This window comes from Ipomoea nil, unplaced genomic scaffold (assembly GCF_001879475.1).
Source record: "Ipomoea nil cultivar Tokyo-kokei standard unplaced genomic scaffold, Asagao_1.1 scaffold2191, whole genome shotgun sequence".
Lineage (NCBI taxonomy): Eukaryota > Viridiplantae > Streptophyta > Magnoliopsida > Solanales > Convolvulaceae > Ipomoea > Ipomoea nil.
Window position 1 is genome coordinate 315,448 of NW_017618619.1, and position 15,108 is coordinate 330,555.

The 15,108-nt window shown below is 34.3% G+C and overlaps 1 protein-coding gene across 4 annotated transcripts; it reads right to left on the minus strand.

The window, feature by feature from the left end:
- Positions 1-4,193: 4,193 nt before the first annotated feature.
- Positions 4,194-9,063, minus strand: LOC109150066 (polyadenylate-binding protein-interacting protein 11-like). Of its 4 annotated transcripts, none has more exons than XR_002049084.1 (12): positions 8,806-9,061; positions 8,187-8,697; positions 7,945-8,055; positions 7,815-7,859; positions 7,628-7,700; positions 7,157-7,269; positions 6,992-7,051; positions 6,830-6,877; positions 6,675-6,743; positions 4,714-4,775; positions 4,396-4,635; positions 4,194-4,360 (listed from the first exon to the last, which is right to left on the minus strand). XR_002049084.1 is itself a non-coding variant. In XM_019298036.1 (12 exons), exons 3-12 carry the CDS (start codon positions 8,607-8,609, stop codon positions 4,575-4,577), a joined length of 1,065 nt encoding a protein of 354 aa, XP_019153581.1. In that variant the 5' UTR covers positions 8,610-8,697; positions 8,806-8,849; positions 8,934-9,063; the 3' UTR covers positions 4,194-4,574. The 4 variants fall into 4 exon arrangements, 3 of the variants coding, with proteins under 3 accessions (XP_019153581.1, XP_019153580.1, XP_019153582.1); XM_019298036.1 differs by having other exon boundaries at positions 4,194-4,635; positions 8,806-8,849; positions 8,934-9,063; XM_019298035.1 differs by having other exon boundaries at positions 4,194-4,635; positions 8,187-8,723; positions 8,806-9,063.
- Between the last annotated feature and the right edge of the window lie 6,045 nt (positions 9,064-15,108).

Genomic DNA, 15,108 nt, shown 5'->3' on the forward strand with positions numbered 1-15,108 from the left:
TCCGCTCAACCCTACCATTTTGTTGAGGAGTTCCCACACAAGAAGTGTGAAATAAAATTCCAGTGGCAGAAAAAAATTCACGCAAGCAATGGAATTCAGTGCCGTTGTCACTCTGAACGACTTTGATTGATTGAGAGAATTGTCTATCAATCATAGCGACAAAAGACAAAAACATTTTGAGAACCTCAGTTTTATCAACCATCAAATAAATCCAAACTGCTCGCGAAAAATCATCAATTATAGTCAAGAAATAACGCGCACCACAAGAGGATTGGTGTTTGTAAGGACCCCATAAATCACAATGTATTTTCTCAAATATTCGAGATGCTCTACTATTACTCAAAGGAAACTTTTCTCTTGGTTGCTTAGCACGAAAGCAAACCTCACAAGCTTTATTAAAACTTCCCACAATTCCAACAGAGGGAAGTAGCTTTACCACTTTTTCAGATGGATGACCCATTCGTTGATGCCAAAGATTAATTGAATTTGTCACACCATTAACTGTAAGATGTTGCACTGATTCGGTTCCCTTGAAGTAGTAAAGTCCATCCCGTCTAACACCCGTTCCAATCAGCTCCCTCGATTGATCCTGTATAGCACACATATGAGAGTTAAAGAGAACACTGCTCTGCATATCATCATTTAACTGTGAAACAGAAATAAGATTGCAACTTAAAGACGGAACATAAAGAACATGATGAAGAATAATTTTGTCTGTTAATCGAACCGAGCCTTCTTGAGTTGCAACCACTGTTTTTCCGTTAGGTAAACCAACAGGGCAATGAGATATATCTTTTGCATAAGTCATCCGAGTGGAATCACCAGTAACGTGACGAGAGGCCCCTGTGTCAATTATCCACAATCGTGCATCAAACTTACCAGTCAATTGATCATCAGAAACCTTTGTACCACTAATTAGCCCTGTTAATGCCTTCCATTGGTCCGGTGAGAATAAATGAGATGAGGGAACTCCACAGCTGTCAATGGGCTTTTTGGTTAAAGTGGCATTGGCACGGGGAACACCTCTACCCCGTCCACTGCGTCCTCCATGCGCGTTGTTATTGCCACAATTCTCATACCAATCTGGATAGCCATGTATTTCGAAGCATTGAGATACGTCCTGGCCAGATTTCTTGCAGTGAGTACAAGAGAGATGAGATTTGTCTGGTTTATCAAAGCGACCACGACCCTTGCCAGAACCGGTATTGACAGCAAAACTCATAACTTCTGGTGACTTGTCTTCGGAGACTGTAGTTGAGCAAATTGTCTCTTCTTGGAGGATCATTTGATAAGCACGGTCAAGAGATGGTAATGGATCTATGGACAGAATATTAGTGCGAACTTGTGCATAATACTCTGAACAAAGACCCATTAAAAATTGATGTAGCTTGCTATTTTCTCGTCGTGCCTCATGTTCACTGCCGGCGGTATAAGAGACACAATAGGAACATTTAATAATAGGCTCATGGGTATGTAATTCTTCCCATAGTGCTGACAGCTGGCCAAAATATGTGGACACAGACATATTCTTAGACTGCTCACATTTAACAATAGATGATTTTAATTGTTGAATGCGTGGCCCATTAGTCACTGCAAATCTTTTCTCGAGAGTATCCCATAACTTTTTGGCATCCCTGTATTTAGCAAGAGAGCGTTTTACCTCAGGACTAATGGTGTTCATTAGCCAAGAAATAAGCATAGCGTTGATTGTGGTCCAATCCGACTAAGAACAAGGTGGAGTTGGTCCTGTGATCGTTCCATTAAGGAAATCAAATTTTCGTCGTGCCTCCAACGCCGTCTGTATGTCAGCAGCCCAATCATCATAATTGTTTCCGGTCAAACGTGTCGGGGTTATGAAATCACCCGGTCGATCTTGAGGACCAAGGTAAAAGGAAGAGTTTGGTTCAATTTTGGGTTGAGGTTGGGGAGGCTGCGCCAGCGGTAGGTTGTCGTCGGCCATGGATGAGTTTATACGCAGGTATAAACCTTAGCGACTGATACCATGTAGAATACAAACAAAGAATAAAAAGGAGAATTGATTATGTATTGTCTCTTGTGTCTAAACCTCAATACAAGCACTCTATTTATAGTGCCAACAAGATGATGAAGAGTTAATACAAAGAAAACAAAGAGACACATAGAAAACCCAAGAGACACATGGGAAACCCAAGATACACATGGGAAAACCCAAGAGACACATGAGAAAACAAAGAGATACATTATTATTAATATAGATGATTAATATCATCAAATATCTCAACAGAATCAGAAAATTTGTGTGTATTATGTTAATAGTTGATGTGTATTATGTTAAAAGTTTATGTTTATTATGTATTATGTTAGATTATGTGTATTATCTTTTAAAAAGAGTATGTATATTTTGTTATATAATTATGTACATTCATGTATACAATTATGTGTATTCTAGTATAACATTGTGTACATTCTTGAACAGCGGGTTTTTTTTTAAAGAAAAAACTACTGCCATTCACTGGGGCGGGAAATTTCAAAAAAAAAAAAAAAAATTAAAACGACGTCGTTTTGCATCTGGGCCCATAATGCAACGCGCGCCCGGTGTAGGATATAAATTGCCCGCCAGTTAATATCAATCTATATGCGGCCCATAATTTTAGCCAGATCTGCCTCAAATCGATATATTTGACGGTTCGAACAAGTTAGTCCAATTTGGGTCCAGCGGACTAGTTCAACTTGATTGTCCGAATGGACTAACCTAAAATTTAGGGTGTGTTTGGTTCATAGATTTACATATTAAAAATGTGAATCAAAATCGTAGTTAGTATTTTTTTTTAATACAATTGACTTTATTACAAGGTAGTATATGTTCTATACTACTTTCTCTAACTACTGCAGTCCAAATAGTCAACACCCCACCACCAGGGTTCGATCTTGTAACCTTCCCTCAAGGGGAGGGTACAATGTGCTTGGCATCAAAATCATAGTTAGTGTTTAGTTAACAATTTTTTAAAACACAATTTATGAGATTTGATTACCCCTTCAATTAAAAACTCTATTTTTTAATTTAAAAAAAAAAAAGGTATTATTTCATATTATTGGTAATATGATTTTGAAGTTTGAATTAGTGCTTTTAGATCTTTGTTTTGATTTTTTTGTTCATATTGGTACTTTAGATGTCATTATATTATGAGTGAATTCCATTTTTGGTCCTACTTTTATAGGGGCATTTCCAATTTCAGTCCACTTTAATTTTTTTTGCCACTTTACAACAACTGTTATTGAATGTGTTCTACTTTTAGTCCACCCTTAATATTTCCGTCAAGAGGCCGTATAATCAAAAGGTATTTTGGTCTTTTTATGTTTGTCTCTTCTCTTTTAATCCAGACGCTTCGTCCTCCTCCTCCAATATTCGAAGATGGTTCTTCGAACAACGAGAATGGGAAGTCAAAGCTACATCGTTTCGTTCGTTCCAACATGGGCCGACGAGGTTTCTTAAGTTTTAGGTTTAATGTTCTCATTTCTTTAGTCAAACATAGTCTTGGATGAGAAGAAAGGTCAAAATACACCTAGATTACACGGCCTTTTTATGGAAATACTAGCGGTGGGACTAAAAGTGGAACACATTCAATAATAGTGATTATAAAGTGGCAAAAAAAATTAAGGTGGACTAAAATTGAAAACGCCCCTATAACAGTAGGACCAAAAATGGAATTCACTCTTATATTATGATCAATTGCTTTAATTTTTTATTTTTGTATTTTTAAAATTTTTGTCCCCATTATAGTGTCATACATAACCAGACATGTAATCAATCTAATTCCACCATACTACTAAACATGCAAAATACTTTCATCAAAACTCGTAAAAAAAAAAAAAAAAAATTATTGAGGGTACACACCGTTATTGTGTTTACCCTCAATAGTTTAACCCGCTCAAGGTTGTTCTTTATTTCATTAAAAAATGTGAAATAAGATATAAAATGGATACTTTGAATTTATTATAACACAATTACACAAAACACAAACACATAAACCAAGGTTCAAAGTGCAGTGTTAACCCTGATCCATGATATAACGCTAGTATCAGAGAATACCCTCACTATTTGTCATATTTTACTGAAAGAATAAAAACTACAATCTAATTTATCATTCAAGTTTCACGGGCCTTCGCCATGAAAATTAGGTCACGGAAAGAACAAAATCATATCCACAGAAGCATTAGGGAAGAAGACTTAAGCAATGTATAAACAATAGAAACATGATGAAATGGTACGAGTATTAGTTTTGAGGCACAGCCTACAGAATTGAACATACTTGGCAGGCAGCATAAATTACCACAAATTACGCCTCTCGTAATACACCATCCAACTCTCTACAACATCTAACACAGCTACAAAAGAAAACGTTGGTTGCACATCTAACACAGCTACAAAAGAAAACGTTGGTTGCAGATACCAAACCATGACGGGTCCGACAACACCAAAACCCTAATTCATAGATTCGGCTAAGCACAGCGCTATGGAGGAGGTATCTGTATCATCTATATGTATAGAATAGAATACGAACAAGAACAGCTTTAAGGCGGTGGCACAGGATAGATCAGTGCAGCACAGCAGGGCGTGGAGCACGGGGTCGAACAGGAGTCTTTGATGGACTTACCCTGAAACACAACGATAGAGTTTAAGATGGATGATGCATATACAACGATAGAAATGTGGCAGGCAGTTCAGAGGCAGACCTTATCGGAAGTGATCCCAAGATAACACCACTGCAGTTCAATGCAGCAATCGCACTCTCAGCCTGTAAGCCAACAAAATTTTTCACAAATACACAAAAAGTTTACAGTTTTATCATCCAATTGTTCATACATTAAATTTGAGCAAATGAATATCGGATTATGGACAAGTATAGGAAAAAGGAAATTACAGAATATTGTGTTAGTTCAAACCATTGTTAGATGTCATTGTGTTTTCATTGTTTACTTTATAAGGAAGAGAAGCAGAATGGAAGAACAATAATATGCACAAAATATTCAAATTAGACCTATCTGAGAAAACTGATCATAGTACAAAAAACTTTCAGCACGCTATTTTCAAAATCAACTGAGCAGTAATTGTATGCGCTGAGTGGAGTGGTAATACGGCGATGATTAGATTCCACCGCAAAAATGTATTGTGCAAAATCACCCGAACATCATAGGCACGGATGATGGATGGGATGCACCTAATGTCCTAAGGGCGTTTGGTTGGAAGGAAGGAATTAGGGGGAAATGAATTATAATTCCGTGGGAAAAGAATAAGGGAGAAATAAAGTAAGAATTCAAATTACATTGTTTGGTAAGAATGAATAGAATTATTGGGAATTAGAATGGAAGAAGTGATATAAAGACTAAAATGCCCTTGTGTAATAATAATAATAATCATCATCATCAAGGGCAAAACGGTCATTTCCTTTTCTCCTTTTTTTTTTTTTTTTTGCTTTCTCCACTGCTCCGAATTACAATTCCTAGGGGGGCGGGGGGGGTCCTAGAATTCCGATTCCACAAATGGAGGCAATTGCAATTCCCTCCAACCAAACATTGTAATTCACGTGGCAAAAGAATTGGGTTGTAATTGAATTGCAACTACATCCAACCAAACAGCCCTAATGTCTCAATGGATATCATTATTGTAAATGACTAGGCAAAAATAATAATAATAATAATAATAATAATAATAATAATAATAATAATATAGCTTCTGTTAATTTGGTACCCTAAACCCCATCTCTGTAAGACATAAACAACAGCTTTAGTTTGATCCTATCATGCTTTAGTGTAGTGCACCATAATCATTACAAACTACCACCTGCAGTGACATACTGACACCAACCCTTTCCTCCTGTGGGCCACCAAGACACCATAATAATAATAATTGTTATCATATTTCTATCAGAAACATGATTGTAATAATGCCAGTACTGTAGGTTAAAGCTAACTGTATAAGAAATATAACCAACCATAAAAGTTAATTTCACAATACATGGAAAAAGCTTTAGGGACACCATGATCAAACAGAAACTTCACATAATAATGGAGAACGACAATAAACTCTTTTTTTATGACGAGCGAAACCCCACAACCCTTTAAAAAGGGGACAGACCCTACCTTGTGACCCTAACTGGCAAAGGACCACAAGGAACTGAAGGAAGTAAACCAGCCTAGGTTACCCATTGCTGACCGGCTCAAACGAAGGGGACAAGGATTCTAACTCGTGACCTTGTGGTCATAAGTGTGGATCTCTTGCCATCTTGGCTGGGGTTACCCCCGACAATAGACTTTTTCCTTTTAGGAGAAAGAGTAGAGGATTAGGATATATAAAACTGTCTAAAGTAGCTACCTACATTTGTGGTTTTCAGAGCTGGGAGGTCGTTAATTCTGACCCTCCTAGCATATCAGATTTTCCAGTTTGACCTCAGAGCCAAATACAGTACCAGTTTATACACACATATGGAGATCCTCCTAAATGGCAAATACAATAGTCAAGTAGAAATGCATAAAGAAAAAGAAATGCAGAATGGTACAACAAAAAATTACAATGCTCAAATAATTGACACGAGATAGATAAAATATGTAAAACTACAAATTTTGCAGTTCAAATCATGATAGGGCAGTGCGGTTAGCAAAAGAAGACAAAGTAAGAAGAAGCCTATGGTGGTTACCATTACAAACTCAACAAATGCTATGCGTGTTGAATGCTGATAGTCACCAAGCAACCGCAAACGGTGAACCTACATTTAGGATGACTTTCAGAAATGGAATATGCAATTCAAGGAGCAAAACTTTGAAATATTTTTATACCAAAAGAGCTACAAACCTCTCCACAAATGGTTTCAAAAAAGAGTTTGACATCTGCTTGAGTAACCTGGATTTGAAAGAATATACAACCATTAGCCTATTTTTTAGTAGATGTTCAGCAAACACATCAAAAAAAAAAAAAAAAAAAAAAAAAAAAAAAAAAAATTAAATCCTTAGTTACCTTCTTATCAATGTTTGTACAATATATAGTTCTTGCACACATCTCCCTTTCATCTTCAGACTAAACCTCCCAGAAGAAGATAACAAACTTAGCATCGATCAGTGCAACTCTATAATGTGCCCTCTAACAACAAAAGTAAATATTTCAAGAATCCATAAATCTGACCTGTGGCAGAAATGTTGGATTAACGGGTGCAATAGCAGTTTTAGAGGGAAGCACCCTCACTGGATAGTACCCAAGCATAGTTCCTGCTAGACTCAAAGCATTCCTTGCTCCTTCTGCACACCAAGTTAAAAGTGTAACAAGCGCCCTTATGCAATGTTGTAGAAGGTGCTAGGCGCTAGTCGGTCGCCTAAGCGGGCGAGTAATAATAATAATAAGAAAAAACACATCAGTGTACACATTGTACACCCAAAGAAAACACCTCGGCCGAGTTGGCCAAGTTGGATGGCTCAAGTGCCGAGTTGTCAGACTTGCACCTAGGCCGCCTAGTCTAACGACTAATGCCCACCTAAGGGTAAAATCTCCTCGGCCTAGGGGCGCCTAGCTCTTAGGCGGCCGCCTAGGCCCCCCGATTTTTACAACAGTGGCCTTAAGCAATACGAATACAAATTAAACAAGCATCACTCAACCTACCTTCATCAGTAAATTCAACAAAAGCAAAGCGAAGCACCGAGTTGGGGTCACCACATATTCGACAGTCAACAACCTTCAGCACCAAAAAGTAAGGTGAAGCATTGAGAGGGCAGTTCCATCAACATAATCAAAAGGGTAAACCATATATCTGTTTGCAAGTATTGAAGTGTGGTAAAAGGAAAAGCACCTGGCCACAGTTGAGAAAGAGTCCAGCAAGCTGCTCTTCAGTGACCTGCATACAAAAAACATGTAATCAAATCAAGCTAAACATCTTAATGACACAAAAAGAGCTGCCTATCAAAACTCTGATACTTTACCTGATGATCAAGGTCAGATACATATACTGTCCTCTTTATAACATCGTCTCTTTGAGCCATACTTGTTCGGTTATTCATCCTTTTCTTCGCATAACCATTGCCATTCTTCTTCTGAACACAGTATTAAAATCTCAAAATCAATAGTAGCTACAAAGTATTATCAATCACACTGGGACTATAAGAAAGAATATGGAAAAAAAGTTTCAAGAAACTGCAAAACAAAAAGAGTAATAATTTGTTACCCTTCTAATGGAGTTCCCATTACGAAGGCCGGAATTAGCCTGCTGCAATACAAAATTGTTAGCAAAGTGCCCTCCACCAGGCGGCAGCGCCACCACTCTAAGGCTGCCGCCGATGCTGAGAGACGGCGGCACAAACTCCTCCGCCATGGGATTCAATTTCGAGAGCATTTCTTCCAAATCCCTCATCTCTTTCTCGCTCTTAAACCCTCTCCGACCATCGCCATCCTCCTCGTCAATCTGTACATCTCTCCTCGCATCCAAACCGTTCACTTTTGACCGCTGATCGCCCAGCACTCCATTGCCATTCTGCACCGTCTGGGAACTCTGATCACTCTGCGCACTGCTCTTTGTTGACTGGTCACGATCGGCTGCAACGACGTCGTTCTGCACATTACCGTCGTTCCCATTCTCAACCACCGCCATGATTCTTCAAGAACCTATACGTAGCCGGACCAAAGATTTTTCCTTTCTACTAGTATGTTCCTTTGATCCTCCTTCCCCGATATGGGTTCTGCCAAAAACTAAAAATCGCCGCACCTTTTACGGTTCATTCCAAAATTTTCAAGCCGAATAAAGATTCGAAAAGAACAACAAAAACGAAAGAAAGAGAGATCAGTACCTGATAGAATTTAAATGTTGTCCATTGATGAGTGATTAGAGCTGCTGAAACTCAAAGAAAGATGTGAGCTTAGGAATCAAAAGAAAATCAAATACCCAATTTCTGATTTTAAAGAGTTTTGGTAGTACTATGATTTTTACTGAGTCTGCAGAGAGAAGAGATGAGTAGTTGAAGGAGAGAGAGAAAAAGGGTGGGGGTTCTTCGGATCGTCCGTTTAGGCCACTATAACTTTTTGGACCTTCTTCACTACGCCCCAAAAAGATGAAATTGAAACTCTGATAAAGATGACCATTACTATAATAATAACTCCAATTTTATTTTTTCTTCTTCCGCCATCACGACATGTGTTGTGCTAATGGATATGAGTTATTGCGATGTTTGGTTGGAAGTAAAGAATTGTAATTCAGTGAGAAAAGAATAAGGTATGAATAATATAAGAATTTAAATTATGATTCTTTTTAATCAAACATTGTAGTCTTTACCTCTGCTGAATTTGATTGTAATTGAATTACAATTCATGTCAACCAAACACAAGTGCATTTTGGAAGGGAAAAAAAAAACAAAAGAAATGACTAAATTACCCTTGATTATTATTATTAGAATGATTATTATTATTATTACACATAGATATTTTAATATTTATATCACTTATTCCCTTCTCATTCTCGATAATTCTATTCATTTTTACTGAAAATGTAATTTGAATTCTTATTTCTTATTTATTATTCATACTTTATTTTTTTTCTAAAAATTACAAATTTTCACTCTAATTCTTTCATTCTAACCAAACACATTTTACATGTCCTGCTCCATACACCTTCATTCAATTATCCTATTACTAAGCATGTGCTTTTTAATTTACTAAGGGGCCGTTTTGTTCACGGAATGTTAGATTACCTTAGGGAATGTTAGATTGCTGGGAATGTTAGATTCCTGTGTTTGGTTAAAATTGAGGTATGTAATATAATCATGTTTGGTTATGCAAGGTTATCTTACAATTAGAATTAAAGTGACAAAATTCATAAATATGCAAGGTTATCTTACATTACCTAACAAAACGAAGGGAATCACATTCCCTTCAAAATCCTATGTGGAGGGAATGTTGCATTCCCTGGGAATGTTATATTCCCTGAAAGAAAATGAACCAAACATAGGAATGTAAGTTCGGGAATGTCACATTCCCTTGGTTATATAATATAACCTGAACCAAACGCCCCCTAAATGTTACATGCCATATTGGAAAATTATTGACATACTTTTTGAAGTATATCTTACTTTTCTTTTGTTGGTGCACTGTATTGTAATGAATTGAGTATTAAATTAATTTATAGAGAAAATATCTAAAATGGTCTTCCGATTATAGTCTTTGCTCAAATTAATTTTTTGACTTTTAATTATAACCAAAATAGTCCTCTAACTATTAAATTTTAAGTCAAAATGAACTCCGTTAAATTTGGCGTTAACAAGAAGAGCAAAATAGACATTTTTATATGTTTTGTTGTTTAGACCTTTGACCAGCCGTTATTTTCTCCTCTTTTTTTTTTTTTTGACAAACCCCTAATTAACTAAAGCAACAATTTTCCCCTAATGAACTAAACATGCGAATTTCCCCAAATTAGTGAAACACTGCCAATTGCGACGAAGAACCCTACCGTATGGCTGCGATTTTATACCCATAGGCTTAATAGCATCGACGGTATTGACGATATTTGTTTGTAAGAGCAGGATATTTGTTTTGTTAGTGTTGGTTGAATACACCTTTTGTGAAATGCATAATTAGTAACTACAAATTTTGTTTGACAAAACAATGAATAACCAAATATTTTGATTACAATAATGCAACCTGCGAAAATCTAATATATTGAATGATATCTCTTTGGGAAAAAAACATCATAATTTAATTACTGCACATTTTATATCAGCAACGTATATGTCTCAAAGCACAAGAAAAGGTGGTGACAAATTGCTTTAAATTAAAGTGCAAAATCTGAATTACTAAGTTTATCCTCATTTTAACACCCACTCTACACTAAAATTAACGGATGATCATTTTGACTTAAAATTCAATAGTCGAATGACCATTTTGGATGCAATTAAAAGTCAAAGAATCAATTTGAGAAAATATCATAATCGGAAGATATTTTGGGAATTAAGTCTTAATTTATATCACGTCAATCACGTAGGATTATTTTTACACGTAATACTAATATGCATCTTGATTGTTACTGATAATTACTTAATTACTCAAACTCAATTAGCTCAATTTAGTGATTTTATAAACCAATACAAATACAACAACCTAAACTCGAAAGCTCAACTTTTCAAGACATACGCATATAACAAGAGACGAGAAGTCATCTCAGTAATTCTAATACGATGATTATACATAATAATGCATGATAACATATATTATTGACAAGGTGACACGGGTAAAAATAATATTTATTCATATTATATCCATAACCTAACTTTACTCTGCTCCTGTTAAAAATACTAAGGCCATATGTGATACATAGTTCATTTATCAGATTTGATTATTATTAGCTGTTTAACTTGATTAAATAGTCAATATAAGTGTTTGATTAATTAGCTTTTTGTAACAGCTTATCACTTCAAAACATTAAAATTCAAAAAGTTGTTCAAAACAGCTTTTCGATCAGCTTTTTTGAAAAAAGTCATGTTATATGTAATAAGTTATCAGCTAACAACTAATTTATCAAACATCTTTTTACAATCAGTTAATGTTATCAACCAGTCAAACCCACTAACACAACTATTTACCAAATATCTCCTAACTAATAATATTAAATTATTGATATCCATTCATAATTGCTTTATTATTTAGTGCACCAAAATGCTTTATTATGATATATATATTTATGTATTAAATGCTAGCACTACGAATGGAGTAAACTAGTCACATCATTTTTTTTATGTTATATAAATTTTAAAACCTCATCAAAGATTTTACCAATTTGACATAATCTTACATAATTAACTCATAATGAACTTGCTACTTTATAAGTATCGTATAAATATAAAATAATGTGAAAATATCATATTACACCTTATTAGGAGAAAATATATGGTAAAATAATGTTTGTCTATATAATATTTTTCATGCATTTATTGACTTTATGTAAATGGTTTGACCCCTGAATAATCAATTATGTAAGGGAAATTCTATTTGCACCACCCTATTTGCTATTTACACCCACCTATTTAATAGGTATAGTAACTTTATAGGTGTTGTAAATACAAAAGTGCTATTTGCACCACCTCACTAAATATAGTCAATCATTAATTTTATTATTTATTTTTATTTAATAATCAAATTACTAAAAAAAATAAAAAAATAAAAATAAAAACTTCTCTGTTGAGAAGGCGATGGGCTGCCTTTCTCACCGGAGAAGGCTGCCTTCTCCGGTGAGAAGGCAGCCCATCTAGTGGGTCGCCTTCTCACCGGAGAAGGCGACCCAGGTTGCCTTCTCCGGTGAGAAGGCAGCCCATCCAGTGGGTTGCCTTCTCACCGGAGAAGGCAACTGGGCTGCCTTCTCCGGTGATTGCCTTCTCCGGTGAGAAGGCAGCCCAGTGGGTCGCCTTCTCGCCGGAGAAAGCGATAGTTGGTTTCTTTTTTATTTTTTTTAAGAATTAAATTTTGACTTAATAAATGCAGTTTTAATAGGGGTGATGCAAATAGCAATTTGACCACCCATTAGGCTATTTGCACCACCTATATATTTATTATAAATTACAACCTTTTTACATTTTCAATGATACTTTATATCATTTTTGGTCAAAGGGTGGTGCAAATAGCAACACCCTTATGTAAGGCTGCCATTACTGTCAAATTGTATATATGTTGTTAATGCTTTTTAGTGGTTCAATCAAGAGCCTTATGATTTAGCCATCAATAAACTATAATGCTTGCCATTATACAAAATTTTTAATTGTCATATATATATTTATCACTTTCATTATTTATCAACAAATATTTTATTTGTAATGTCAATTTATAGATAAATTTTAACTTGATCGCAAATATTTTTGTTAGATTTTTATGTGATTTTAAATTAATTTGTTGACAACAAATAAGAAAATTTGTGTATACTATAGGTTCGTATTTAATTGGAAAATAACACTTATTTCCTCTGAGTTATATGCTTATAACACTTTTTCCCCTGAGTTATTCATGTACCCACATTTGCCCCCTCAGTTATGTTAAAAGTGACGGTTCCTCCCCCCCCCCCCTCCCCCCCCCCTTATGTTAGATGGATATCTTTCTATAAGTATTTCATTTATATTTCTTCTCCAAAAAATTATTGCTTGTAAGTATGGATGACCACGGTTCGGTTCGAACCTAACCGAACATTGTAACAACTGAATCAAAACAGCAGGGACGGTTCTGATTACGATTCAGAACCGAAAAAATAAAATAAAATAAAATAAAATAAAATAATTGTTGAATTTAGATTATTTTTAAAATAAGAAATTGAATTTACAAAAATAAATAAATTTTGAACTGGCGATTCTAACAAAATTTATTTATTTATTTTTGTAAATTCTATTTATTATTTTTTAAATAGTCAAAATTCAATAATTATTTTATTTTACAATGTTTTTATTTGGTTGCTACAATGTCCGGTTAGGTTCAAACCGAACTGTGATCATCCATACATACAAGATTTATTGGGGAAGAATAATTTATTGGGAAAAAATAGATGAAATACTTATTTTTAAGGGTAAATATGTCCATCTAACATAAAAGGAGGAAAAATCGTCACTTTTAACATAACTGAGGGGGCAAATGTGGGTACATGAATAACTCAAGGGGAAAAAATGTTATAAGCATATAACTCAGGTGAAAAAAGTGTCATTTTCCCTATTTATATTTTATATTCGGTGTGTGAAAAATTATAGTACTAGTATTTTCACCCGTGTGTTGCACGGAATGAATTTATTATAATACTCCGTACTTTATAAGAATATTTGGATCGATATACAAATATAAATTATAACAACGAATATTATATAGTGCAATTGATGAAATGAGTTGTATCAATTATGTTTTTTGATGTTATCCTTGCTTGAATTCGAGCAAATAATTGCCCAATTACCCCTGTAATGCGAGTGCGGTGCACGTGCAATGCACGAATAACATTTTTTATTTTATATTTAGACAATAAAACTAAAGATGAAATTATAAATTCTGTAGTTGGTGAGGCTGTATTGCTTTAAAAAGTTCATTGATCAATGGGGATTGATTCATCATCTGTTCTGGGGAAAATGAAGGATAGGGTGGTGGAGATGACCAAGAATGCAGCAAAAATTGGGAGGGACGACCCAAGAAGTGCTGGCGCAAATGGGAATGTTTGTCTTTTATATATATATATATATATATATATATATATATATATATATATATATATATATATATACTAGTTTTTTACGCGCATTGCGCGATTGGGGTAATGCCAATGTTTTTTTTTTTTTATTTTTAAATAAGTACTTTAAAGTATATCAAGGCAAGATTATATTGGAATTGTTCATGTATAAATAATTGAACTTCCATTTGGAAGATTATGAGTTCGAGCCTCAGTGGAGGCGTTATTGGTTCTTTGTGTTTCAGTAGGTTGAGAAAGTATATGAACAGATACTACAATGTAATAGAGCCAGTAGCTTTCAAAAAAAAAAATAATTGAATGTTAAATTTGTGTATTTAAATAGGCAATTCTAAGTTTACAAATGCAAGATAATATAGTCAAGATTGATTATAATTGTCAAGATTGATTATAATTGTCAAATAAAAATTAGGGCATAAAATATTAAATATATACTAATATTGAAGAGCTAACTCCTGATTGCCAAACAAGAACATTGCGAGATAGTTTCCACTTCAATTTGTTGTGTGATTTGAATACTCTTTTTGTCAATAAATCCCCAAAGTAGTTAATATGATCAGTTTAATTATATTTTTTATTTCTTTTTTTAAAACAATTATTATTATTATTATTTTTTATTATATATATATATATATATATATATATATATATATATATATCTTAAATTTTGTCATCGTATTAATAAAAATACTTGGTAAATAAATATATAGCATTGTTTTGTATTATAACTTTGATATTTAATTAAAAAATTGTGCACAAAAAAAAGATAATAGACAATGTAGTGAATATAATCAATTGATGAATTTGTACATTGGAGAAATATAAAGACAATATAACTAATAAAATTATTTCTCTTAACTAATTTATTGATAATGAATAATTTTTTTTAATAAAGACATTG

Excerpts from the sequence above, each read along its gene's own strand:
- LOC109150066 (XM_019298036.1), bottom strand. The coding sequence starts at position 8,609 with ATGGCGGTGGTTGAGAATGGGAACGACGGTAATGTGCAGAACGACGTC. Across the intron at positions 7,052-7,156 it reads ATCCAACATTTCTGCCACAG|TCTGAAGATGAAAGGGAGAT; the intron begins GTCAGATTTATG and ends TGGGAGGTTTAG. Across the intron at positions 6,744-6,829 it reads TTGAAACCATTTGTGGAGAG|GTTCACCGTTTGCGGTTGCT; the intron begins GTTTGTAGCTCT and ends TCCTAAATGTAG.